General features: G+C 41.9%; 1 protein-coding gene across 8 annotated transcripts; it reads right to left on the bottom strand.

Annotated features, from left to right (window-relative positions):
* Positions 1–89: 89 nt before the first annotated feature.
* Positions 90–26,702, bottom strand: MAJIN (membrane anchored junction protein). Of its 8 annotated transcripts, none has more exons than XM_042906180.1 (12): positions 26,525–26,702; positions 18,818–18,945; positions 17,995–18,112; positions 10,921–10,966; positions 9,191–9,266; positions 8,903–9,028; positions 7,735–7,766; positions 7,322–7,434; positions 6,082–6,145; positions 2,172–2,244; positions 1,030–1,147; positions 90–426 (listed from the first exon to the last, which is right to left on the bottom strand). In XM_042906180.1, the coding sequence occupies exons 3-12, from the start codon at positions 18,093–18,095 to the stop codon at positions 381–383; spliced, it is 795 nt and encodes a 264-aa protein (XP_042762114.1). In that variant the 5' UTR covers positions 18,096–18,112; positions 18,818–18,945; positions 26,525–26,702; the 3' UTR covers positions 90–380. The 8 variants fall into 8 exon arrangements, with proteins under 8 accessions (XP_042762114.1, XP_042762111.1, XP_042762115.1 ...); XM_042906177.1 differs by lacking the exons at positions 18,818–18,945; positions 26,525–26,702 and adding exons at positions 25,663–25,863; positions 26,003–26,323; XM_042906181.1 differs by lacking the exon at positions 26,525–26,702 and adding an exon at positions 26,003–26,322.

Below are 26,702 nucleotides of genomic sequence, written 5' to 3' on the forward strand. Positions count from 1 at the left end.
CAGACCCAGGGGAGGTTTCAGGCATTGCTTCCCTGTATCTTCAGGGAGAAGTTTTCTCTCTCTCTACTTCATGAAATTCAGTCAATAACTCTTCATAAATAATTTATTTTCATTAGGATCCTAAGTGCTGGAGACGAAAGACCTAAACTGGCCCTCAGAGTGTACAATTCTCAGACTAGAACATTTTAGGAAGTTCTTTTCTTAGTGTTTTAAATTGAAAAAAAAATCCACTGTAAAGAGGCAAAGGATAGGACAAACCCACAAGAGGACTCAGAGGGTTTAGGGCCCACGTTCCCCTTGACTGAAATGTCACGCATGGAGGGTGGAATGGGAAGAGTCGTTGCGAGAGGACGCTCTTCCCACTGCTGCATCTGGAAGACTCACCGGCTGCTCTTTCCGAAGAAATAACGAAAGGGGAAGAGAGAGCTGCAGGAAGGAGACCAGAGTGGCTTGAGATTCTAGAGGTCCCTCCCTTCTCCCAGTCCCATTAGGGCTCCATTAGCTAGGACATTTTTGCTTCGGGGAACCACTGAATGGATTCAAGTCTGGAACAGCATTTGAAAAGGTACCCAAATTCAATTATACTCAGGAGGGACACACGAAGGAGAATTCAATGGGATGGCTGAGCTCTAGATGGATAAAGGGATTTGCTAATTGTCTTCCGCAAAAAGGACTCCGAAGACAGCCTCGATTCAGAGAGGAGAATGGAAACATTTTGGTAACCGAAGCATCTGAATGACCTAACGATAAGAACAGGCTGTTTAAGCAGCATTTATGGGACAAGGTCCAATGCTAGGCACACTGGGGTGGGGTGGGGTGGGATGTGTAAAAGCGAACAAGACACGGTCTTTATTAAATTCAGTTAGGGCCCTTGTGCTGTCTCATTTCCATCCTGTATCCCGGGAAAAATAGAGATTATGTGGGGAATCTGCTTGCTTTTCTAATTTCCCCAAAAGATTCAATGAGGCGGACTCTGGAGCTAGGTTGCTCTGGGTCTCAGTTTAATGACAGGAGAGAAATCCATCCTACCTTAGAAACCCAAAGAAGCCATTGGTTGCCAGCTCTGCGGGTCTTTCCGGTGGAGATGGATTGTCTTGCTGCAATGGGGGGATGATCTGTCTCACTAGGCTGTCCCCCAGCTTAGAATCTGCAAGGAAAACACTCAGGCAGGGAAAAGGTATTAGCCCAGGGATTTTCACATGACATCTAGTATGGGCCAAGGGCAGCCTCACACCATTTGTTCGAAGCTAGCCAAACTGTTTGTTGAGACCTTCCCAATTTCATCTCAGCCCAGTAAGATACTACTCTGACCTTGGACGATTTTTAGTTGGGCCCCTGAGATTTTTTTTTTTTTTTTTTTTTTAATTTTTTTTTTTTCAACGTTTTTTATTTATTTTTGGGACAGAGAGAGACAGAGCGTGAATGGGGGAGGGGCAGAGAGAGAGGGAGACACAGAATCGGAAACAGGCTCCAGGCTCCGAGCCGTCAGCCCAGAGCCCGACGTGGGGCTCGAACTCACGGACCGCGAGATCGTGACCTGGCTGAAGTCGGACGCTTAACCGACTGCGCCACCCAGGCGCCCCTGGGCCCCTGAGATTTTTACACGGCTTAAGTCCTAGCCACCCACCATGATGTTTTCTCATGGAATGACAACTCGTCGAAGAACTCATGTGCTTACATCCCTGCATCTGTGATAACTACAATCCATACTGAATCCTCATGCTGGACATCTTAACAAGCATTTCCAGCCTTTGCTGAACATCTACTGCACCTTCAATATTCACACTAATGCCCTGAAGGGAAGAGGAGGAAAGACAGCTTCCCGGAGATTATTCTCCAACGAGACAGAACAGTGAAACACATCCCTCCCAACTTTTCTGTAAAACTTATCACCTGTATAGAAATGTTTTCAAATAGTGGGAGCATCAATTTCACCATCATTTGCACAGGAAGGACATGCATCGTTTCCTCTCACTTCTCTTGGAAGCTGAGGGAGCTTTTACTATTCGAGGGCAGGCCCACACACCAGAGGATGGCCAACAAGAGTCTTCATGGGAGCAGGTATATCACCCAGCAAGTGTGCCCAGACTCAGCTCTGTGTTGCTCTGCTCATCAGAGAACGAAAGAGGTCAGGATGATTATTAAAAGAGAATAAATTTCCCAGAACCTACCCTGTTCCTGGACATCAGTGATATCAAACGTTGGGCTCTCCTGACATTTCTGCTTGGTTTTTCTTTCCATGTTCTGATAAAAAGAGGACCAAGAAAAGTTTTAAACTTGACTCCCATACATCTTGGTGGGCAGGATGCTATTTGTTGGTTGGTGGTTAGTCAAGGAAGACTTCGTAGGGAAAGTGCTATCTGAATGGGGTCTTGACAGATGAGTGAAATTTTATCATAATGGGGGTGAGGAGACGGTCAGAGAGAGCAGGGCATTTTAGACAGGGACATGGTGTATAGGAGGCACTACCTTTAACAACTAAAAAGATGAGTGTGGCTAGAGCTGGGGTAGTGGAAATATGACTATGGCATAAGCAGGCAGCACACTATAACTCAGTCTTCTCCCTGGGCTACTCCTTTACAGAACTTCTTTTTTTAAAGTTTATTCATTTGTTGAGGGAGACAGAGCATGAGTTGGGGAGGGGCAAAGAGAGAGGGAGACACAGAATCCGAAGCAGACTCCAGGCTCTGTAACCGACAGTACAGAGTCTGACACGGGGCTCGAGCCCATGGACCGTGAGATCATGACCTGAGCCAAAGTTGGACGCTTAACCGACTGAGCCACCCAGGAGCCCCTACGGAACTTCTTTTAATACTTTGAGGAGGACATCCTATAACCTGGTTCCAAGCCCACATTTCCAGTTGATACCCCAATATTCAGAATCATGGTTCATATATTTTCTTTGGGACTCTCTGCTAACTGGCCACTCCCCTCACCTGGAAAGGGCCTGACTACCTTAGCAGTGCTGGGAAGTTCCTTGAGCCATTGTGCTGGTGAAGAATTCTACAGCCAGGGGCTGTGGACTATCAAGGTGGGTCTGGGAGACAGAGGTATGATAAGCCTCTAGGAAAGTTAGGATGAAAAAAAAAAAAAGAAAGAAAGAAAGAAATTAGGATGTAGCCTCCATCTTAAGCATGAGTTGTATTTCTAAGATAAACATTTCCATAAACCCTCAATTTCCAGAACACATAGGCTGCTACCTGGGTCATACTCCTATAAAAGTGAAGGGGAACTCTTACCTCTTCTAAGTCTCCAGGTGCACTGGCTTGCAGTCCACCACAGGGTGGAGATGGAATTGAGAGGGCACAGCTCTAACTTCTAGCTTGAGAAAATCATTCTTACAAATTTAATGAAACTATGGTTTGGAGCTTAAATTCTGCTGCATTGGCTCTAATGAAAGCATCTACTAAGGGTGGCAGTGGGGAATAGAAGGGTTCAAAGGCCCTGGGACCGAGGTAAAGATCTCTCAACCAGGGCAGATTCCCCTCACAATATAGGTTAGCATTTGTGTTCTCCTAAAATCCTGCCAGATGTCTCCTCAGGAAAATGTCACAAGAAAAGAAAAACACAGCCTGAAATTAAACTGATGGTACCATCTGGGACATCCAACAAGACATAATAATACACTGACAACCCAACACAAAACTGTCCTCTATATGTTCAGGGCCGGATCTGCTTAGAAGTATAGTTCGAGGGGCACCTGGGTGGCTCAATCAGTTGAGCGTCCAACTTCAGCTCAGGTCATGATCTTGTGGCTCTTGAATTCAAACCCCACATTGGGCTCTCTGCTGTCAGTGCAGAGCCTGCTTCAGAGCCTCTATGCCTTGCTCTCTCTGTACCTCCCTGGCTCACGCTCTCTCTCAAAATTAAAAAAAAAAAAGAAATTTAAAAAAAAGTTCAAGCAGTTCAAGCAGAAGTGGCAAAAAAAAAAAAAAAAAAAAAAAAAGCTACACACACACAGCAGTCTGTTTTACATCTGCTCTCCCCCTTTTTGTCCTTACAAAGTCTGGATCTCTAGTCTGGCACCTCGAGTAATAAAGGGAATGGGTCTGCCTTTCCTTCCCATTCTCCCCAAAACACCTCTTATGAAACAGAGACCTTATTTAGATATGAGCCATGTTCTTCTAAGCTTTCCCTGTATCAGCTCCCAGTGGTGTCCTGTTAAGACATGACAGTCCACACTGACTGTGTCCCTACATCTTGAGTTCCCCAAAGGGGAGAGAAAATATTAAGCATTGGACCATAGGAGCAAATTCGATTTTTCCATCTCAAGTGACTTACACTGAGAGCCACTATGATCACTCTAATTCAAGAGAAATCCTCTTTCTGGGAACAGGGTCTACAATGGAGACTGTCATTGGGCTTTGAGTCAAAATCAATAAACATGTTCCTTTTGGGTTTTGTTTCGGTGTTGTTTTTTTTTTTTTTTTGGACTCAGAGTTTTTTTCTAAACCCAGTATCAGGTTGAAAAGGTAATTATGTTGAGTAAGAAACTGTGGGTACTGTTCTTGAGGGAGATGATGTGTCAAACTAAGAATAGGAAGGTATGAAGGATAGAGAGTGAGGGAAATGTTCTTTTAATAGTAATTATCTTGGTTGTATAAAGCGTCTTTGTTCTTCAGAGCTTCATGTACCCCTCCTGTACTTTCTCATTTCTTTTTCTTCCCTCTTGAAAGGACAGGAGTAGTATAGAAGAGGGCAATCATCTGTCTACAATCACTCAGTGGGCCAGGTGGCCATGGCATAATGGGTCTTATACCCTGCCCCTACCCACGGAGCCAGAGGACTGAGTCCCTAAGGGTTCTCTCCTTCCCTAACTAAACAATAAATTCCTGCAAGAAAAACCACGTTTTACATGTTTGGGTGCACCCCAGCACCTAACACGATACCTTGCAAACAGGAGGCAGAATAATCATATAGAAATGAAAATCACTTTACTTTCCTACTTAAAAAACGTTTTAGGGGAAAGCCTGTGATCTTGAAGTTGGCCTTAAGTCTTTCAAGATCCAGCCTGTGCTGATCTCTCCAATAACATTTCTTAGCACTGGACTCTAAGCTCCAGGTGCACTGGCTTGCAGTCACCAAAAGCACTATATTCGTTCCTCTTGGCTTTAGTTCTCTGAGCTTCTCTGAGAAGCCTCCCTCCCATCCCCCTGGTTTGGGTGAGGTTCTCCTTTGTGGTCCCTTTGCTTCCTTTATTCTTGCACGTAGCACATCTATCAATAATTGCCTAGCTTTTTACACAGTTGGCATTTTTAGGGGAGAGCAGGAGATCTCTAGTACTTGGCACACAGCAGACACGCAGTTTGTCGAATAAATGCACATGTTTTACAGATACTTACTGCATAACTGATCATGCTACGGGTTCTGGGAAGGCGAGGGAGGTGAACAGGGAGTGTGACCTTAAGTAACTTTAAATACTTAAGGTCAGAGCTACTTTGGAGAGGTAAGTGAAAAGTAAGAAAAAGGCACAAATAACAGCTATTTCAAGAGGGGAAGAAAAGAAAAAGGGGACTCTTCTACAGGCTACTAAAAAAGAAGCCCTGAAATGCATAAGTAGCAGGTATATGAATATCTAAATGGGGAATAAACCTCACAAATGAAATCAAATGCCACTGGGGCCAGCCCATCACTGCTCTAAGTGAAGTTTTCTCTTACCAGTATCCCATGCTGATGTGTGCCTAGCTTGTCTATAAAAACTAGATGCTCCCAGACTCAGACCCCGGTGCAGATGAAGGCAAAAAGTTTTCTAAAATGAAAAAATTCTATACCAGATCCCACCCCGATTCAACAGACCTATTTTCTTCTCTCACTGCAGAGTACAAGCAGCAGCTTTTTAAGCTGAGAAGAAAAGGCCTTTTAACAAAAGGATCCATCGATGTGTGTATTATGTGGCTACTTTTGGGACAGGTTGTGGCAAAAGTAGAGTGGCTGAATGTTATTCCGCAGATGGTGAAACCTGAGAATGAGTTCAGTCAATTCAGTCTGTACTTAGGACCAAAATGTGCTGGTAACAGGAATTATGACTTGTTACAGAACAGGAACAGCCAAAAGCCTTGAAGCCTCCATTTTGGTGCTTACCCTCCTGGTTTCCATAAGGGGCCTCTTTTTGCTGGGGCCTTGGCTGGAAATCCCCATCTTGGCCCTGAGGTGGGGAAAAAAGCCCAGGAAATGTTACTGGCAGCAGCAACATCACATTTAAGCAAATGTGGCCTAAATGAATATTTCAGCAGGTTGGCTATTTTTATACCACTCCTGGCCTACGGAATAAATTGCGTGGCCAAATTTTCTTTGGGTGCTGCTTTAATTCACAGCAGAATCCCAATTTGAAACATTTAAGGATCTAGGGGTTGAGAAAGGGAAAATGTGATTGACAGCAGGTAATCAGATTTTGAAATACTTGACTGCATCAAAACCCAGAGAAAGGGAAGATGTGAGGCCTCATCTCCATGGAAAATTCAGTCAAATAGAACAGAGCAAAGCTTCACACCTCCAAGTACCTTCACATTCCACCTGTCTGGGAAAGAAGTTTCCTGACCCTTCCCTGACATGTGCATTTGGAGGGTAGAGGCCTCAGTTCCCTCATGGAACTGTTTGCCCACACGACCCCAGGAAAGGAGCAGCTGCTCTCTGGGAACATGGGCTGAAAGCACTTTGGGCTGGGGAGCCCTCTCTGGGTGCGAGTTAAGAATGACTGAATTATCTTATCTTTACTGATTCACTCTGTCCCTGACAGAGATTGTAAAGAATAAAGTAAGTAGCCTCCACAATAGCAGCTTCAACATGTTAAGGATATGTTCAACATTGACCCTAATATTGCAGTATTTCACCCATTGACTGATACATACCCTCTTGTACGTATTTACATTTTAGCTCACATTCTCTCTTAAAGGCAGATTTCCAAAAAACTTCACTGCTTACTAGGTAAAATAGAATTTTATTTTATTTTTTTCTCACTCTCTTGAGGATTTCTCTGTGTTCTTATATAATATGCTGGGACTTCTTAAGTCTTGGGCCTTCTGGTAGTGTGACCATACTGAGTATGTGTTGGATTCAATTGTACATAGATGTGATCGCCTTTCCTCATAGTCACTGTCTTGATGAGCAGAAGACTCCCACTTTGCCGAGGAAGGAACTGTGTTCAAATTACTTTGCAAACATCAACATGTCTCCTTCCCTTAGTCCACCCCCGGAAATAAGCAGGTACCAATGAAGGCTGAAGACAAAAAGTGACTCAGCGAAGGACAAGATCGGCCAGCAGCAATAGCTGGCAAAGCCTGATGAGGATGCAGGATTTCAACTCTCTCCCAACACCACTGACCTGTCCAGCTCTGGCCTGTGCAGGGGGCTGGGTACTTCCACTCGTGCTCGTTCTCTCATCATGGCTCCTGCTGCTTTCGTCTCCGCCGGCACCTTCAGAGAGGAACCAGACTCCTGTGACTCCTTTTCCAGACCTGCTCACAGTTCACGAGGGCACAGTGAAGAGAACTCCCCATCTCTAAATTGCCTACAGCAACTTTTAACACCAGCTTCGCAAGTGAGGCTAGATATCGTTGTTAGAGACAGTCTTAGAAATTTAGCCAAGAGGAAAAAGATGGTCTCATGTATACAATTCTGATTGGACCTGGGCAGCAACCAAGGGGCAAAGTAAGAGGAAGAGACAAGAGCAGGACTTTTTGGACAAGACATGGCAATAAAGGCAATTTTCATCTTGTATAGAAAAGGCAAACTTACCAATCCAAGAGGACTGTCATTTATTGGTTTCCCTACAACGGAAATTTGAAGGTTATAATGGATCACGATGCTGTTTCACCTGGATTTCTGGCTACCACTTATTTCTTACAACTGGTCGTAGACAAAAAGCTCTATGTATGCCTTTTCCGTTTTCTGCCTGGTACCACTTTTGCTAGAAATCCGGGGTCTTCAAACTCTCTTCCCCTATTTTTTAGACTTAAAGAACTATTGTCATCTACAAGGTCAAACATACTACCTTTATATTATATTCTGATGATATGCCACTTAAAAGGGAATGATCCTTAGTATAAAAGAAAAAAGGTAGGGGCCCCTGGGTGGTTCAGCCGGTTAAGCGTCCGACTTTGGCTCAGGTCACGATCTCACAGTTTGTGAGTTCAAGCCCCGTGTCGGGCTCTGTGCAGACAGCTCAGAGCCTGGAGCCTGCTTCCAATTCTGTGTCTCCCTCTCTCTGCCCCTCCCCTGCTCACACTCTGTCTGTCTCTCTCTCACACAAATAAATAAACATTAAAAAATTTTTTAAGAAGAAAAAAAGAAAAAAGGCAGAACTTCAGACATCAGTGACAAATGAATTGGGGAGATACTTTGAGGCAAGGCCTTTGCACTCTTTTCCAAATCAAACTGGCAGGTGTCTATTTGTCCCTCTACGAGTAAAAATAGCAATGGCCTTCAGAGATTAAAAACCTGGAGATGCCTTTAAGATACCGCTAATGTAAAAGTCACTGAATACTCTAAAATGGAAGGAAGTATTTTTATATAAGAGATCTCTTTCACTGAGTGATTACTGTCAGTCAGACTTTGTTTATTAATATATATAATTTATATATATATATATACATTTTTTTTAATTTTTATTATTTTTTTTTAACAACTCAGTGAGATGGGTGCTATTATTATCCGCCATTTCACAAAGGAGGCATAGAAAGATTAAGTAACTCATCTAAGGTCACACAGCTCTCAAGTGGCAAAACCACTGGGATTTGAACCAGGCCATCTGGCTTGGAGCACTTGCTCCTAACCTCTACACTGTGTGGTGTTAGGGCCCAGTCAGGCTGGCCATTTTGCCATACTGACCTTGCACTGCTAACCCACGGACATTCAACCTTCCCTATTTCTCCTCCACCACTAAAACTTCCATCATTCTACTTACCAGGTGACGGCTTTTCATGAAACCATTTCATCTCCACATACAGAGTAAAAACAAATGGATAGGGGGCCAAGACGATTTCCCCATATTTGAATTTCAGGTGGGACACTCTTTCCCATTTGCTTTTATCTGAGAAATGGTGCTAAGGAGTGAAGAAAGCAGTCAGTACGAATCCCTGAGTACTATTCTAGGGATAAGACCCTTGCCCTTCCCTGTCCTACGAGTCTGCTGCTTCCATTTGAATCTATAATGTGACCTGTAGCTTATTTCTATCCTGAAATGAAAGGATACAGGGAAATACAATGAAGTGTTCTGTAGCAAATGGCTGCAGATTGTCCAAGTTTCCCAAGACCACACGAATAGAATCCTGGAAAAAAAAATCTGAAATGAGTTTAATATTGTCTAGTCCCAGCCAATCTGTCCATTTACACCTGTCACTGCTTTTCGCAAACCCTTCATTCTATTAAAGCTGAACTATGTGCTGTTCCCTGAACATGCCTTCTGATCCTCCATTTCTGTGCTCTGTTCCCTCTGCCTGAAATGCCCTTTCTTAGTAATGGGGGAGTAATGGAGGGGGCCAAGATACGACCAATGGGGTTCCAGGCAATGGGGTTCCAGGGCTTACTCTCTTAACCATTCATTAGGCACAATGCCTATCAACAAATGTTTTCTGAGTAAAAGAAGATGAGAACATCTGCCTGAAAGCTGAGAGCAAGAACACAGAAAAAGCACCTTGAAAACTTTGGTTATAAATGTATATAAATGCTCCCTAGCTACCACATACTGAGCTACTGTGTGGCAGGCACTGCACACATCTATTTCTAACCCTCACCACAATCGTGAAAACAGGTACTGTTTATCAACCTCATTGACAGGTAAGGAAGCAGGCTTGGAGAAGGTAGGTAACTTGCCCAAAAGTCCCATTGTGAAGGCAGAACTTAAATCCAGGTGTGACTGGCTCTGAGATCTTTGGTCTCTCCACTTTGCTAGATACTGCCTTGCACTTTTCTCTGCCCACGTTAACTGAAGCAAAGTGAAATAAACTCTGCTCTACTTACAATTAAAATAAGCAGAAAACTCTCATGGTTCTATTATTAAAATAATTGTTATTTATAACAATGTCTCTGATCTCCCACAAGATTCTAATGTACCTTCAACACTTAGCCAAAGAGCCATAGATACCTTTAAGGCTAGGACTCAAATTTTTGGTTTCATAGAGTTTTGTGTTTGTATATTTCATTGTATTCAAATTCCTTGAAATATGACAGCGTATGTCTTTATAAATCTGAACAGTCCCAAATCACTGAGTTGTGAAGTCAGAAGAGAAATAAACTAGTTTAGAACTGTCATTTTATGAATAAGGCAATTAAGACCAAGAGACAGAAATGATTTGCTGGGGTTCACACTGCTAATCAGTGGCTCGGCCAGGGCTGGAATCCAAGGCCAGCACCCAGAGCTCTGACTCCTTGTCCAACGCGTTCACCAATTTACAAAGCTGTTCACTTGCTCAGTGTTTCTCCTGTGGGAGAACCTAAGTAAGGCTGGGTAAAGGAGGAATGAAAATGAAGTGGGAATAAAGCAATTGCAAATGTTTCCAATTAAAATGAAGACACAGCAGTCTTGTATGTGTATTTACAATTGAGTTTCCTGAACGTCAAGTACCAGGCAGTGGTTGGGAGGGTGAGGCTTCCCAGAGCCCTGGAAGGCGGCAGTCCTCCAGAAGCTTTCTCCATGCCAGCCACCACAGAAGAGAGCTGCAGAGGGCTGGGAACTCTGGTGGAAACAATAGAACTCTAAGCCTCAAAGGTGCTGACACTTCAACTAGAAGAACTGAGAAAGGATACAGGCTTTAATTTCCTTGGAAAAACAGTTAAGTTTCTTCGCAGAGGAACTACGGCAGGGAGAAGCCAAGTGATCAAGTGGAGGTTGTGACTCAGTTCACAGGAAATAATTAAAAGCTGGATATGGACGCATCCTTGGCTTAAAGAATAACTTTCCCAGAAGTTGTCTTTTTCCCCTACCTCCAGCTCCTTGAGGATGACTTCCTTATCTTCTATCTCTTCCCCTCTAGAAGGTAAACAAATGAGAGATAAATAAGCTGAGAAGGAAAGCTCTGAAGACGGTAGACTCTACTGTCAGTACAGAGTAGACAGCAGAGCAAAAATGACACTTCCACTGAGCTACAGAAACATGACTAAGTAAGAATCGTGTGTGTTGACCAACAGCTCATGGGAAGAAGTGATCACCTAGGTGGTATGGTCTGAGAACTGGTAGAAGGTTGTTCCAAAATATCTTCCCCATTAACTTGCCAAGACCTGAAATTAAGTTAATAGTTTGTTAGACTTGTTGTACTCAAGTGTAGTCTGTGGACCACCAGGCATCCTCAAGCCCCTGTCAAGTGTTCTTGAAGGCATAACTATTTTTATACTAATAATAAGATGTTATTTGCCTTTTTTTTCATTGCTGTGTTAACATTTGTAATCATTAGTACAAAAGCAATGGAGGGCAAAATTGCTGGTGCCTTTGCACAAATCTAGCTAGTTACACTAAACTGTACTAGCAGTTGTGGGAATCTTGACTGCCACACAGGAAAAAAAAATCCAGCTTCATTTAATATAGTTGAGGAAGCAAGAAAAAAATTAATAATTTTATAAAATCTCAACCCTTAAATACATGTCTTTTCAATACACTATGTGATAAAATGGGAAGTATTCATTAAGTACTTCTGCTGCATACAGAAATATGATGGGTGTCTTGAGGAAAAGCACTTGGGCAACTAACTGTTAAAGTTGCAGATTAAACGAGCTGCTTTTCATGGAATTGTATTTTACTTCAATGATCAGCTAACAAACTATAGTCATTATACAGATTTAGAAGTGTGACATTTCCTCAAAAATGAATAGTGAGCTTATCAATTCAAGCAAAACAACTGACAGTATTTATTTGTGCCAATGATGAATTTTGGGATTTCAAGCAAAATTTGAACTTTGGAAAACTCAATCCACCACAGTGAGATTGACAAATTTCAAAAACTTAAAACACTTTTCTAAGATTGATCGTGATATTAACAGATATGATTTTTTGATATTGTACAACGAAGTGTGTTGACATTTGGATTATCTATATAAGTCAGTCAACCAATATTTTCCAAATGACCAATGAAACACATTATGTTACAAATCATCCTAGGTAAAAGATTCACTCCCAGAACAAGACAGATTTTAATATAGCAGAGTTCAAAAAGTTCAGTGATAGAATTTCAGATTCCATATTGCAACTAACTTTTAAAAAAGCACCACGTTAAACAAAACCAAACAAAAAAACTATCACTTCTTAAATTTTAATGTAGGGTCAAAGAATGCCCACAATAATCTGTGAAGGCTATTAATACATTTCTACCTTCCCCGACTACACATCTATGTGGGGCTGGATTTTTTTCATATAATTCAACCAAAAAAACCAGACTGAATGCAGAAGCAGATATAATCTATCAGCTTTCTATTAAGCCAGACTAATGAGATTTGCAAAAATTTAAAACAATGCCAATCTTCTCATTAATTTTTTTGTCTTTGAAAATTAGCTATTTTTAATAAAAATGTGTTAACACTTAATGGATACATTATTTTAAATTAACTACTACATTTTAAAATTGTGGTAAAATACATATAAACTAAAATTTGCCATTTTAGCCATTTTTAAGTATACAATTCAGCAGTATTAATTAGACTCACAACCATGGTGTACAACCATCACCACTATTTTTCCAAAGCTTATCTTCCCAAACAGAAACACTGTACTCATTAAGCAATAACTCCTCATTCTCCCCTCCACCCCTCCCCTGGTGACCCCTAATCTATTTTCTGTCTCTATGAATTTTCCTGTTTAATATTTCATAGAAGTAGTATCATATTTTTCCTTTTGTTCCTGGATTATTTCAATTAGCATAATGTTTTCGCGGTTCATCCATGTTGTACAGGTATCAGAACTTCATTTCTTTTGCAATTTCTTTAGTAGCTGAATAATATTCTATTGCATATATGTATACAGCACGCATATAACTACATTTTGTTTATACATTCACCAATTTGATGGCACTTGGGCTGTTTCCATCTTCTATCATGAATAATACAGCTATGAACATTGTTGTACAAGAATCTGCTTGACTCCCTGTTTTCAATTCTTTTGGGCATATACCTAGGAATGAAATTGCTGTGTTATATGGTAATTCTATGTTTAACTTTTTGAGGAACTGCCAAATTGTTTTCCATGGCAGGTGCACTATTTTATATTCCCATCAGTTCTATACAAGACTTCCAATTTCTCCACATCCTTGCCAACTGTTATTTTCTGGGTTTTTTTTTTTTTTTTAAATACCCATCCAAGTAGGTGTGAAGTGGTATCTCATTAAAGTTTGGATTTGCATGTCCCTGGTGTAAGGATACTGAGCATCTTCTCATGTGCTTATCGGCCATTTGTGTATCTCATTTGAAGTAATGTCTATTTAAATACTTTGTCCATTTTTATTATTTTTTAAATGTTTATTTTTGAGAGAGGGAGAGAGAGAGAGCATGTGCACAAGCGGGGGAGGGGAGAGAGAGAAGGGAGACAGAGGATTTGAAGCAGGATCCACACTGTCAGTGCAGACCCCCATGGGGAGCTCAAACTCACCAACTTCGAGATCAAGACCTGAGCTGAAGTTGGTCACCTAAAAGAGCCACCCAGGCACCCCAGCCTTTGTCGATTCTTAAACTGGTTTATTTTGTTGTTTTTGAGTTGTACTTCTTTCCTTTTAATGTTCATTTATTTATTTATTTTTAGTGTTTATTTTTGAGAGAGAGAGCACAAGCAGTGTGGGGCAGGAGACAGAGAGAGGGAGACAGAGATCCCACGCAGGCTCTGCACTGTCAGCACAGAGCCAGACTTGGAGCTTAAACTCACAAACCATGAGATCATGAACTGAACCAAAATCCAGAGTCGGATGCTTAACAGACTGAGCCATCCAGGTTCCCTGAGTTGTACTTCTTTCTATATTCTGGATATTAAACTCTTATCAGATATGTGATTTATAGATATTTTCTCCCATCTGTGAGTTGCCCTTGCACTCTGTTGATAGTGTCCTTTGATGCACAATTTTTAAAAATTTAATGCAGTCCAAATTTATCGAATTTTCTTTTGTTGCCTATGCTTTTGGTATGGTATTTAAGAAACCACTGCCAAATTCAAAGTCATGAAGATTTGCACCTATGTTTTCTCCTAAGAGTTTTATAGTTTTAGCTCTTAAATTTAGGTCTTTGATCTATTTTTTGTAAGTTCTGTGTCCAGTATAAGGGTCTAACTTCATTCTTCTGCATGTGGATATCCATTCTTCTCAGAACCATTTGTTCAAGACACTGTTCCTCCACTATTGAATAGTTTTGGCATTCTAGTCCAAAACTAATTGACCAAAGATGTGAATGTGAAGGTTTATTTCTGGGCTCTCAATTCTATTCTATGGTCTGTAAGCTGTTCTTACGCCATTACCTATAGCTTTTTGGGTTACCTGGAGCTTTGTAGCAAGTTCTTAAATTGGGAAGTAGGAATCTTCCAATTTTGTTCTTTATCGAGATTATTTTGGCTATTCAGGGTCTCTTGAAATTCCATGATTTTTTTTTAAGACAGAGAGTGGGAGGAGAGAGAAAATCCCAAGCAGGCTCCACTTCTCAGTGTAGAACCCAATGTGGGGCTCGAACCCATGACCCTGGGACCATGACCTGAGCCAAATCAAGAGATGGATGCTCAACCCACTGAGCCACCTGGATGCTCCATTTCATATGAATTTTAAGATGGGCTTGTCCAGTTTTGCAAAATATGCCACTGGAATTTTGATAGGGATTTCACTGAATCTGTAGATTGCTTTGTCATCTTAATAATATTAAGTCTTCCAATCCACAAACATAGATATCTATTAAGTCTTCAATTTCTTTTGGCAACTTTTTGTAGTTTTCAGTGGGCAAGTCTTGCATCTCCTTGGTTAAATTTATTGCTAAATATTTTTCTTATTGGTACTACTGTAAATGAAATTGTTTTCTTAATTTTCTTCTCAGATTGTTTTTTGCTAGTGTATACAAATACCACTGATTTTGTGTGTTGATTTTGTATCCTGCAACTTTGCTGAATTCATTGATCAGCTCTAATATGAATTCTTTAGGGTTTTCTACAGGTAAGATCATGGTCTCCACAGATAGAGATGGTTTCACTTCTTCCTTTCCAATTTGTATGTATTTTATTTCTTTTTCTTGACTAATTGCTCTGGCTAGAAACAAGTACTATGATGGATGGAAGTAGTGAAAATGAGCATCTTGAGAGAAAAGCTTTAAGTTTTTCATAACTGAGTAAGTTAGCTGTGGGATTTTCATATATGGTCTTTATCATATTGAGGAAGTTCCCCTCTATTCCTAGTTTATTGAGTGTTTTTATCATGCAAGGGTGCTGGATTTGGTCAAATGCTTTTTCTTTCTCAATTAAGATAATCATGTGACTTTTTCCCCTTACATTCTGTTACTGTGGTGTATTATATTGGTTGACTTCTGTGTGTATGTGTGTGTGTGTGTGTGTGTGTGTGTGTGTGTGTGTGTGTGTATTTAATGCTTATTTATTTTAAGAGAGAGAGGGGCGCCTGGGTGGCTCAGTCGGTTAAGTGTCCGACTTCGGCTCAGGTCGTGATCTCGCAGTTCGTGAGTTCAAGCCCTGCGTCAGGCTCTGTGCTGATGGCTCAGAGCCTGGAGCCTGTTTCAGATTCTGTGTCTCCCTCTCTCTCTGACCCTCCCCCATTCATGCTCTCTCTCGGTCTCAAAAATAAATAAACATTAAAAAAATTAAAAAATAAAAAAAGAGAGAGAGAGACAGAGATTGAGTGGGGGAAGGGCAGAGAGAGAGGGGGAGAGAATCCCAAGCAGGCTCTGGCTGTCAGCACAGAGCCAGACATGGGGCTCAATGTAACAGACCGAGAGATCATGACATGAGACAAAATCGAGTCAGATGCTTAACTGACTGAGCCACCCAGGTGCCCCTGATGTCTGTATACTGAACCATCCTTGCATTCCTAGGGTCTTTATCCCAGGAATGTAAACAGTGCCAATCTCCTCATTAATTTTTTTAAAAATATAGTTAACCTTTTTAAAAAATGTTTATTTATTTATTTTGAGGGGAGAGGGGCAGAGAGAGAGAGAGGGAGAGAGAGAATCCCAAGCAGGCTCCACACCATCAGTGGAAAGCCTGACGCAGGGCTTGATCCCATAACTATGAGATCATGACTTGAGCTGAAATCAAGACACCCAACCAACTGAGCCACCCAAATGCCCCAAAATACAGTTACTTTTAATAAAACATATTATTTGTTAACATTTAACGACATTATTTTCAGCAATTTTTAAGAATTTTATTTAAATCCAAGTTAGTTAACATATAGTGCAATAAGGGATTCTGGAGTAGAATTTGGTGATTCACCACTTACATATAACACCCAGTGCTCATCCCAACAAGTGCCCTCCTTAATGCCCATCACCCATTTAGCCCATCCCCCCACCCAACACCCCTCCAGCAACCCTCAATTTGTTCTCTGTATTTAAGAGTTTCTTATGGTTTGCCTGCCTCTATTTTTTTTTTTTTAATTTATTTTAATTTACATCCAAATTAGTTAGCATACAGTACAACAATGATTTCAGGAGTAGATTCCTTAATGCCCCTGACCCAATTAGCCCATCCCCCGTCCCACAACCCCTCCAGTAATCCCTGTTTGTTCTCCATATTTAAGAGTCTCTTATGTTTTGTCCCTCTCCCTGTTTTTATATTATTTTTGTTTCCTTTCCCTTATGTTCATCTGTTTTGTCTCTTAAAGTCCTCATATGAATGAAGTCATATGATATTTGTCTTTCTCTGACTGATTTCTCTTAGCATAATACCCTCTAGTTCCATCCATATGGTTGCAAATGGCAATATTTCATTCTCTTTGATTGCCAAGTAATACTCCATTTTATATATGTACACCACATCTTCTTTATCCATTCATCCATGGATGGACATTTGGGCTCTTTCCATACTCTGGCTATTGTTGATAGTGCTGTTATAAACATGGGGGTGCATGTGTCCTTTCGAAACACCACACCTGTATCCCTCGGTGCCTGTCTCTGTTTTTATCTTATTTTTCCTTCTCTTCCCCTATGTTCATGTTTTGTTTCTTAAATTCCACCTACGAGTGAAATCATATTTATCTTTCTAATTTCCCTTAGCATAATGATATATTATTTTTGTTTTAAGTTTATTTACTTTTTGAGAGAGAGAGAGAGAGAGAGAGAGAGAATAAATGGGGAGAGGCATTGAGAAAGGGGGAAAGAGGATCTGAAGCAGGCTCTGTCCTGACAACAGAAAGCCTGATGTGGGGCTCAAAGTCACAAACCGCGAGATCATGACCTAAGTTGCAGTTGGACACTTAACCGACTGAGCCACCAAGGCACCCCTAATGATATATTATTTTTAAATTAGTAAGTATGTTATTTTAATTTTCCTGTTTTAAACTGTATATGATACATATTGACAGGTATGACCCACATAACCAAACTCTTTGGGATCCTTGATAATCTTACGAGTGCAAAGAGATCTTGAGATAAAAAAATCTTGAGAACTACTGCTCCAAAGGTATGCCATCACTAATTTAGAAACTTATGTGAATATTAATATATGGACTATAAAATACTTGGGAAACAGGGATACCTGGGTGGTTCAGTCAGTTAAGCATCTGACTTCTGGTTTCAGCTCAGGTCATAATCTCACAGTTTCATGGGTTTGAGCCCTGTGCTGGGCTCTCTGCTGGCAGTGTGGAGCTTGCTTGGGATTCTCGTCCTCTTCCTCTCTCTCTCTCTGCCCCTCTCTCACTCTCACTGTCTCTGTCTTTCTCAAATAAATAAGCTTAAAAAAATAAAATAAAATACATGGGAAACAGAGTCCTACAAGATGCTAATTCAGCCAGTCCCCTGGACAGGGTGAAGGTAGAGAAGGGATACTTGTGGGAATGTACTAACCTGTATTTGCAAAGGCTATTCTCTTAGCTTCAAAATTACCTGATACTGTTGCCATATCTAATTTTGAATTTATACACATTGGGTCCTGCGTGAAGAAACCTCGTCTCTGGAAACGGGTAGGTGAAGGGTTTTAAACTCATTGCTTCCAAATGATAGCCTAAATGAAATACAAATATTAGAGAATTATTAAAAAGCTAAAGATGGTTCCTTATGTTATCATATGGGAAAGAGAACCTGCCCAGTCCGTAGCGTCTCTTCATGAGTAAAATGTCCAACATTCGGCACCACTGCCTATGTCCCGTCTCAGATTTTACATTAATCACCTATTTTAATCACTTGGACCATTCTTCTACCTGCATGGGGGAAGATACACGGTGTTTGGGAATAATCTGTATACTTGAAATCGGAAGACCTGGGTTCGAGTTTTGTAGTTTACCTGACAACCTCGGGCAAATCACTTCTCTTCATGAGACTAATGATAACCAACATCTGATGCCTCATAAGGTTTTTGTTACAATTAAATCTCTCTCTCAAACATCTCTTGAATCTATTCTCCCCCCTTGTCCCCACTTTCCTTGGAATCTAGGCCAGTATGAAGAGGACTCAAGTCAAATAATGAAACAATCCAAATGTACCAATAGGTGGCACAATTAGGAAGACCTCTGCTATTAATTTTAGATGAAGTTAAGGAAGGAACACACCTTCCTGCCACAGCTCATGCAGCAAATAAGGATGTACGCTAATGTTTCCCAGTGCTGCCAAGGAATGCCTTATCTTCCCTACCTCTCAACCACTCTTCCTTTTCACCACTCGTGAGACAGCCCTGTGCCACAAGAGTACCTACTATCCTCCTAGCACTTACTAGATTTACGTTTCCTATTCCTGAATCTCTGTCACTTAAGGTCCTCTTTGAGGGAGAGTCAGGAAAAGGGAAAGATGGGAAAAGAAGAATGGCACGTCTCTCTTCTCCAAGCAGGCATTCGGTACACACTAAAAAGAATTAAGCACAGTGATTAGTGATTTTCTAAGTCACTGGGACTTTTCTGTGCCTCTTTTTACTTGTAGAGATAATAAACCCTGCATTTTCTGTCTCTTCATATGGAAATGTAAGTAATAAATAATGAGATGAGAGGTTCAGAGTTCCTGAGGATAAAAGCTACCTACACACAACACAAAGTATTGATTTCAGAGGTAGCTAAGATGGGTAGACAGAACAGGCACAAAGAAAGAATAATTTAGGTTTGAGTCTCGGGTCCAATATCCTTCCTTGGCTTCTCCGGGCCTTGATTTTCTTATTTATACAATAATAACAATTAACAACAACTTTTTAAAATGCCCTACCTTAAGTGTCTTACATGTATCATCTCACCTAATCCTTACACCAAGGCTTTGAGATCAACAGCCCAAATCTGATATATAAGGAAACTGAGACATTGAGAGATGAATGTTGGAACTGAGTTTCAAATGAAGTAATATGAAGCCAGACTTGATACCTCTTAACCACTTTCCTACTCTGCTTTCTGGGGTTTTTAGGACAAAAAAATAAGATAATGAATATAAATCATTTTGTAAGTATTAAAATACTATATACACATAAAGGACTATTTTCATTACTCTTTCCTCCATATTACCCCAGTACCATTTATACTCAGCAGGGAAAACTCTCGTGTGGTGGAGTCAGAAGATCTACGTGCCCAAAGAATGGAATTTCCCACAATTTCCAGAGTTCATGTCTGGGGCTGCCAGTAAAGAGATATCCCAGTGTCTGATCTCAGCTGCTTGGGATTAGAATGACAGGGGGTTGGAGCCAGAGCCCATGAGACTATTTAGACTAGAATTGCAGTCAAAAGTGAAAAGAAATACTTGGTGCCAACTGCAAAGTTACCAGAGGGGAAATACTGTTCATATCCTGAGGTGGGGTGGGGAAGGCTGGGGGGGGGGGGGGGGGGGGGGGGGGGGGGGGGGAGGGAATCTTGTTGATTCCCATGCCTAAGGCATGGCAGGAACCCAGCTAGATTTGATGGTGTTTTCGGTGCTAAGATGACTTTTCTAAGTAGGAAAGGAGCCTACCTGCCACAAAAGTTGCTGCCACAAAAATTTAGCTTTCAGTTATTCAGAGAGTTTTACTAAAATGCAGTCACCTCTCACCACAGACTGAGGGCTGGGGGATCAGAGCAAAGGAAATGAAGGACATTTGCTGGAAATGACAATCCAGAGAGGAAACTTCATGTACTGCACCACAGTGGCTGTCCGAAAGAGGTAACAACAGCCCTCTTCTGGCTGAGGCCTGCCTGTTAATTGCTGGCTGCCTGCTTCAGAAACAACCACACACTAATTACCTCATTTGAAAATAAAGATTAGACAGCATAATCCAAAACAACCACATAGTACTATTGGTTCAAAGATTTCACAAGGTTATTTTTCAACCTAAGTACTGTAGTCAAGATAACAATATGGGGTCTTAACATATGAAGAAGGGTCACTCTCAATCCATTTTTAGGTGATCAAACAACACGATGGTGTTAAAACAAAGAAAAGTTTAGAAGCAAAATGCATTAGTTGGAAATGCGTAAGATTTGCAATTGGAGGATCAAGGCCTGAGTCCTAGCTCTGCTTATTAGCCAGTAGATCCTGAGCAAGTCACTTAGCCTTGCCATTTCTCAATTTCTGCATCTACAAATGGGAATCCCATCTAGAATTGTAGTGGGATTAAATGCGATTATGCTGTAAATAGCACTCCATAAACTCTAGAATATTACATAAACATTAGCTGTTTTGATAGATTTGAAGAGTTTCTCTCTTAATGCTTCACTAGAAAAGCAAATTTAAGAGAGGAAAACTGACTACCTTTAATTTCAGCGCAAAATCTGACAAATCCCAATCAAGAACCTTTTCTTTGAAAATTTCCAATAATTATATTTAAATGCCACATAGGCAATGATGTTAGATTTTTTAAGGTTTTAGTAATTTTTTCACATAAAGAAACATCTGGGTCAGTTCATAGAACCTAAAGCAGGGCTGAATGTTATATGAGGATGATATTGACTATTGAGGTGGAAGATAAGGAAGTGCTGTCACTAAATATATCTGGTGATATTTGATGGAAAAATCCTCCACAGTGTTAAAGAATAAAAGAGCTTCATAAGCGTTTATTCAAAATACATTTACTGAGCAGATCTAATATGATAGGCTCTGTGACCATTAATGAGTGGGGGTAACAAAACAGGGAAATCCCACTGATACTATGAATTTACTACCCAAGTTTTAGAATTGAGATTGAAGACAGATGACCAGCAACTCCTTCCACCTTCACAAGTCCTTGGCTAGTCTCCAGGGTCTGCCTGGCTTTACTGAAGTATGTTCAGACTCTCTGAAGTCTGTATTTCCAAACAGAGATTCATGGTTGCCTATAGTTGGAAGCGCCCTCTGTTTTAGACGGTATGAGAATAAAGTGATTTCACCAAAGAAGGAAATAACTTCCACAAGGTGTCATATAACTTAGTACGGAACCAGGATTAGCACTCCCCAAGACTGCTGATTCCTTTGACCCACGCATTCCCCATTACATCACAATACCCTGTCAGTCACTTTATTAAATTGTAACCCTGGTCACTCTTGTAATTGTGGATGACTCAAGGCAAACTCAATCTGGGTATAAAGGCATCAAACCAAAATGTAAGCTTTTCTGATCAAATGTTCTTAGAATTATTTCTTGGAGTGTTAAAGTGTTCACATTTGTTTGTCTTCAAGCTCTCTTGTCAAAAGGAACTATTCTCCGTTTCTTTACCTTGCAGGGTAGCTAGGATGGCTGATGAAATAATGCAGGTATAACTGCTTATTTTAGTGCTCTACACAGGTTTTTCAATAAAGAATAACCTTTCTAAGACAAAACAAAGTCTTAAGATATGGGAGGGGACAGGGAGAGACTGATCTAAGACTACCCAGAATACTTTCGTGTTTACTGGTATCGTTCTTTCTCTTTAGGTTTCTTCCTACTCTTTCTGGTAAAACACAATCTTTAAAATGCTCTTGGCATTCGTTCAGGAATAGATTTGCCCTTGGAACTGTGTTAGATTTTGTTTTGTTTTGTTTTGTTTGAGAGGTAAGGAGTAACTAAAGTTTCTAACAGAGAGGTAGGAAGATGCCCTAAAGTGAAATTAAAAGGCCTAATGGACAACTCCGTAGACCAGAAAGGAGTCGAAGTTAATCTCTTCAGTTACCTTTGCACCACTTACATCTTAACCATCCTAAAAGCTATTGGAAAAACTACCTTTAGTCAATAGGTCCAGAACTGTGGTCCTTATTCTAGAAAAGCAATAGAATGGTATCTCATCTCATCACCCTGCCCAGAAGCTCTGGCTTGTTACATGATGATCAACCTATCAGCATTCACATCACACTGAATTCACTGTAGCACTCTAAACATCCTACCAACCCCAGGAACCCAAAAAGCATTTGGATGTAAAACTGAAGGCAATGAGAGACATTTTATCTTTTGGTTACACCATTGGGTGAGTTGACCTGTACTCACCCGTACATGTAGGGAACAATATGTAAAATTGGGGGGGGGGGGAAGCATCAGTAGCTTCAGAAGGGCAAATGGTTTAGAGAATATGCTTAGGTAGAGAGAAAGGAACATCTTTTACAACTCTGAGCTCAAAACTCTGAGTCCTTGATATACATATCTCGATGGTCTTAGTGACAGAAGACTGATATAGGAAAGTGTGAAAAGAAAGCTTGAGGGGTACCTGGGTGGCTCAGTTGGTTAAGCGTCCAACTGTTGATCTCAGCTCAGGGTCGTGAGTTCAAGCCCTGAGTCGGGCTCTATGCTGAGTGTGGAGCCTACTTAAAAAAAAAAGGAAAAGAAAAGAAAAGAAAGCTCCTAAAATATCCAGCTTTGTTCTTGCCAGGAAACAATGGCAGATTCTGAAGAAATTAATAAGAAAACTAAATTACTTTTTATGTAATGAGAGACATTTCATACAGGAAATTTGAAATATTTTACTAAGTTTAATCCAATTCTGGTGAGATGTGGGGCGGGGGGCAGAGATAAGAACTGTATTTACAAAAAGATATAGCTGACTTGAGGAGATCATCTAATTTGGCCATGACGGGCAAGACTAAAACTCAGATGTATTGTTAAAGCAAGACAGTCCAACTGATTATGAACTGGCCTACACTCAATATTGGCCTCAATTCTTTATATTTTACATTTTAAGCCTAGCTCTAAAACAACAAATCATTTATTATTGCTAAGAAACATAAAGTTTTGTACTTTGAATAACCATCAAACCACAGGGCTCTAATGGTGAAGAGGCCTTAGCAAACAAGCAAACCTCATATTTATAAAGCACTTTCAGTGTATATAATGCTTTCTTATCTCTAGCTCACAAGATCCAAAAACTTCTATTGAAGTAGGAAAGGTAGAGTCAGCTAATTCATTTTCCATGCTAACTGCTCTCCTAGTTTTTACCTGATCTGAGCCTCTCAATCTCATGTACATTCAACATTCATTCATTCAGCTCACAAATATTCGCATGCCTACAATGTTCCAGAAGCGGAAGTGCTGGAGATACAGTGGAGAGGATTGGAACTTGGTCCTCACCTGCAAAGAGCTTACAAATCATTTCAAGTGTGGTGACTGCTACAAAAAAGAACAGGGTGATATGGGAACATGATACAGAGAATCCTAACCCTAGAAAGGAAATCATGGAAGCCCATTCTAAGTAAAAGACTCATACCTGAGGGATGAATATGAGTTAGGGACGCACAAAAAGAGAGCAGGTCTGAGGTGCGTACAGGAAACAGAAGATGTAAGAGTCTTCAACTTGGAGAGAGCATGGCGCTTTCAAAAGAAAGAAGTATAGAAACTTGGAACCTAGTGGGCAAAAAGGACAGTGCTTTGAGATAACACATACAGATAAGCAATGAGTTAGTCAGCATACATGTGAGAGCCTTACTACGCACTGCTCTATGTCTAGAGTATAACAAGAGAGACATGATAACTTGTCTTTAAGGGCTTATATTTCAGGTGTGGAAGCAACAATAAACATGTAAGTACATAAATGTAATTTGAAGTACTCTAAGTACTATAAAGAAAATAAAAGAGTTTCATGGAAAAGAGTAACTGGGAGGGTGCTTAACTACTGTGGCCAGGGAAGACTTTTTGGACAAGATTACAGCTGAGCTGAGGCCCAAATGGAAAGTTGAACAACCATGCGAAGTCAAGAGGAAAAGCATTCCAAGCAGAAAAAAAAACAGCAATCACAGATGCCTTGTGATGGGTGGTTTAGGTTTAATGGACAGAAAGGTCAGTGTGACTGGAGCACAGAGAATGAAAACAGAATAGAGGAAGACGAAGTCAGAGATAAGAAGCAACCAGATCGTGTAAGGCCTGTAGGCCACTGTAAAGAGTTCAAATTTTATGCTAAGGGTTTTATAAAGAATGAAAGGATTTGATTTGTTTTAGAAAGATGAACTGTACAAGGGTAAAAGTAGAAGCAGGGAACCAGTGAGGAAACTTTTGTAGTAGTCCAGGAGAAAGATGATGCTGATTTTGACTGGGGAGTCTTAATGGATAGCTGAATGGGGGTATATTTTAGACTGATGGACTCGATGTGGGAGTCAAGGATGGTTCTTATGTTTTCAGCCTTTGCTATTAGGTGGAGGATGGTACATACCCTTTTCTGAGATGGGGAAGGATTCTAGGGAAAGAGATTTGTAGAGAAACTCAATAGTTCTGTTTTGGTTAAGTCTAAGGCCTGTTCAACATCCCAGTGGATATGCTGAGAGGGTGGTCTCCTAGTGTGCAAGAGATGGAAATCAGGATGGAAATGTAAATTTAAGTAATCAGTGTTTAGGTGGTATCTGAAACTATTGAACAGATGTGATCATCAGGGGAGAAAGTGCAGGTAAAGAAGGGATGTGGGCCTTACTTACAGCCCAGGTTATAAATTGTGGAGTCTATCCTGAAAGCAACAGGAAGGCGCTGAAGGGTATAATAAAGAAATGACCACACAGCTGTGAGTTAAAGTACACATCTGTATGGATCCGGTTGTAACGTGGGAAATAATCCAGAACAAGAACAGATAAAAAAGGACTAGGACCAGCTAGGCGATGCCTGTGGTGCTAGGCAGAAGCTGATTAAGTGGCCTGGTCTACAGTGACAAAAGTGGAGATGAAGAAGGATTGGTTTGGAGGATGCCTGCGAAGATGTCTAGTCGTCATTTTGTCAACTGATGAGGGAAGGGAGAGAGAACAAAGATGATTCCTAATTGCTTGAGCAGCTAATGGAAGAGAAAAAAAAGTACCACTTCCTGAAAAAGTAGCCTTAGAAAGTAAACTTTAAAAATTTTTTAATGTTTATTTATTTTTTGAAAGAGAGAGATGGTGTGAGCCGGGGAGGAACAGAGAGACAGGGAGACACAGAATCTGAAGCAGGCTCCAGGCTCCCAGCTGTCAGCACAGAGCCCCACGCAGGGCTCGAACTCACCAACCATGAGATCATGCCCTGAGCTGCAGTCGGACGCTCAACTGACTGAGCCACCCAGGCGCCCCTATAAAGTACATTTTTTAAAAAGTTTTCAGTTTATTCCTTTTTTGAGAAAGAGAGAGCGAGCAGGGGAGGGGTAAGAGAGAGGGAGAAAGAGAGGGCTCAAGCAGGCTCCCCACTGCCAGAGCAGAGTTCGAAGTGGGGCTGGAACTCACCAACCGGGGGTTGCCGATGACCTCCTGAGCTGAAATCAAGAACCCCACAACTCCTGAGCCACCCGGGCGCCCCTGGAAAGTCCATTTCTCAGGGGGAAGATGTGACCTCCTTAGTGGGACGTGCTCAATTTTAAGGTGCCCACGAGCCAGCCAAAGAGCGATTTTAGGGAGACGGTTGGGAGACTGCGGTAGGTTCACCACCTGCACATGCGCAAGGGGAGGAACTGAAGTTGAGGGAAATCAAGGACCGAGGCAGGCTGAATCTTTCCACTTTGGCAGATGCCAAGATTCAAACGGGGCGGGGGTGGGGGGGGTGGGGGGTGGGAAGGGGAGGTCTCACTGAGTGCCACGCCTCCAGTATTTCCCTCCCAGGTTGAGTCAGGCAAAGCAGAGACTCCCCGAGATCACTAATTCATGGCGGGGACAAGAAACGTCTCCGTGAGCGAGGTCTTGCTTCCGTGGCAACCGCTGAGCCTGGGGTCACCGGGAGGCGGCAGAGCAGAGGGCACGCTTTCGTTACGGGGAAAGGGGGTTTTAAAAAAGAGGGTGCGGCGAGGGGGGCGCGGGGCCCTCGGAAGACGGGGCGGCCCTCGGGGGCGGGAAGAGCGGCCAGCGCGCCGCGATCTCGGCCTCGGCTGCGCCGCTCCGCTCGCCCGGAGAAGGGGGTCGGCCCAGGCCGCCGCCGCCGCCCCCCCTGCCCGGCCCGCCCCGGGCCACCCTCGCGGCCTGCAAGTGGCCGCGGCAGCCTGGCCCTCTCGCGCCGCTGAAGGGAGGGGCCGCCGGGGCTGTAACTCTCCCTCGGAAAATAAAAGGCCACGAAGCGCCACCCTCACGGGAGCACCAGGCCGCTGTGGGCCGTTACCTCAGACTCAAGACTTTCCCAGGCCAGGCCGGGCCCTTATACAGGCTACGGGTTCTTCGCGCCTCGTAAAAGCGGCCTCGGCCGCAGTTCCGCCCGCGGAGCGCCCGCGAAACGTGCGGGCGTCGACTGCGCACGAAGCGCGGCTCGCGAACTCACTCAGGCGCTCGCTCGCGCTTTG

The sequence above is a fragment of the Panthera leo genome, chromosome D1 (assembly GCF_018350215.1).
Source record: "Panthera leo isolate Ple1 chromosome D1, P.leo_Ple1_pat1.1, whole genome shotgun sequence".
Taxonomy (NCBI): Eukaryota; Metazoa; Chordata; class Mammalia; order Carnivora; family Felidae; genus Panthera; species Panthera leo.

What these genes read in the sequence shown, in the direction of transcription:
- MAJIN (XM_042906177.1), bottom strand. Translation starts at nt 25,747, where the DNA reads ATGGACTTTCCAGGGGCGCCCGGGTGGCTCAGGAGTTGTGGGGTTCTT. An exon ending in TCATCGGCAACCCCCGGTTG is followed by an intron (nt 18,113 to 25,662) that starts GTGAGTTCCAGC and finishes TATTTCATTTAG; the next exon opens with GCTATCATTTGGAAGCAATG. An exon ending in TCATGAAAAGCCGTCACCTG is followed by an intron (nt 7,767 to 8,902) that starts GTAAGTAGAATG and finishes TTTCCGTTGTAG; the next exon opens with GGAAACCAATAAATGACAGT.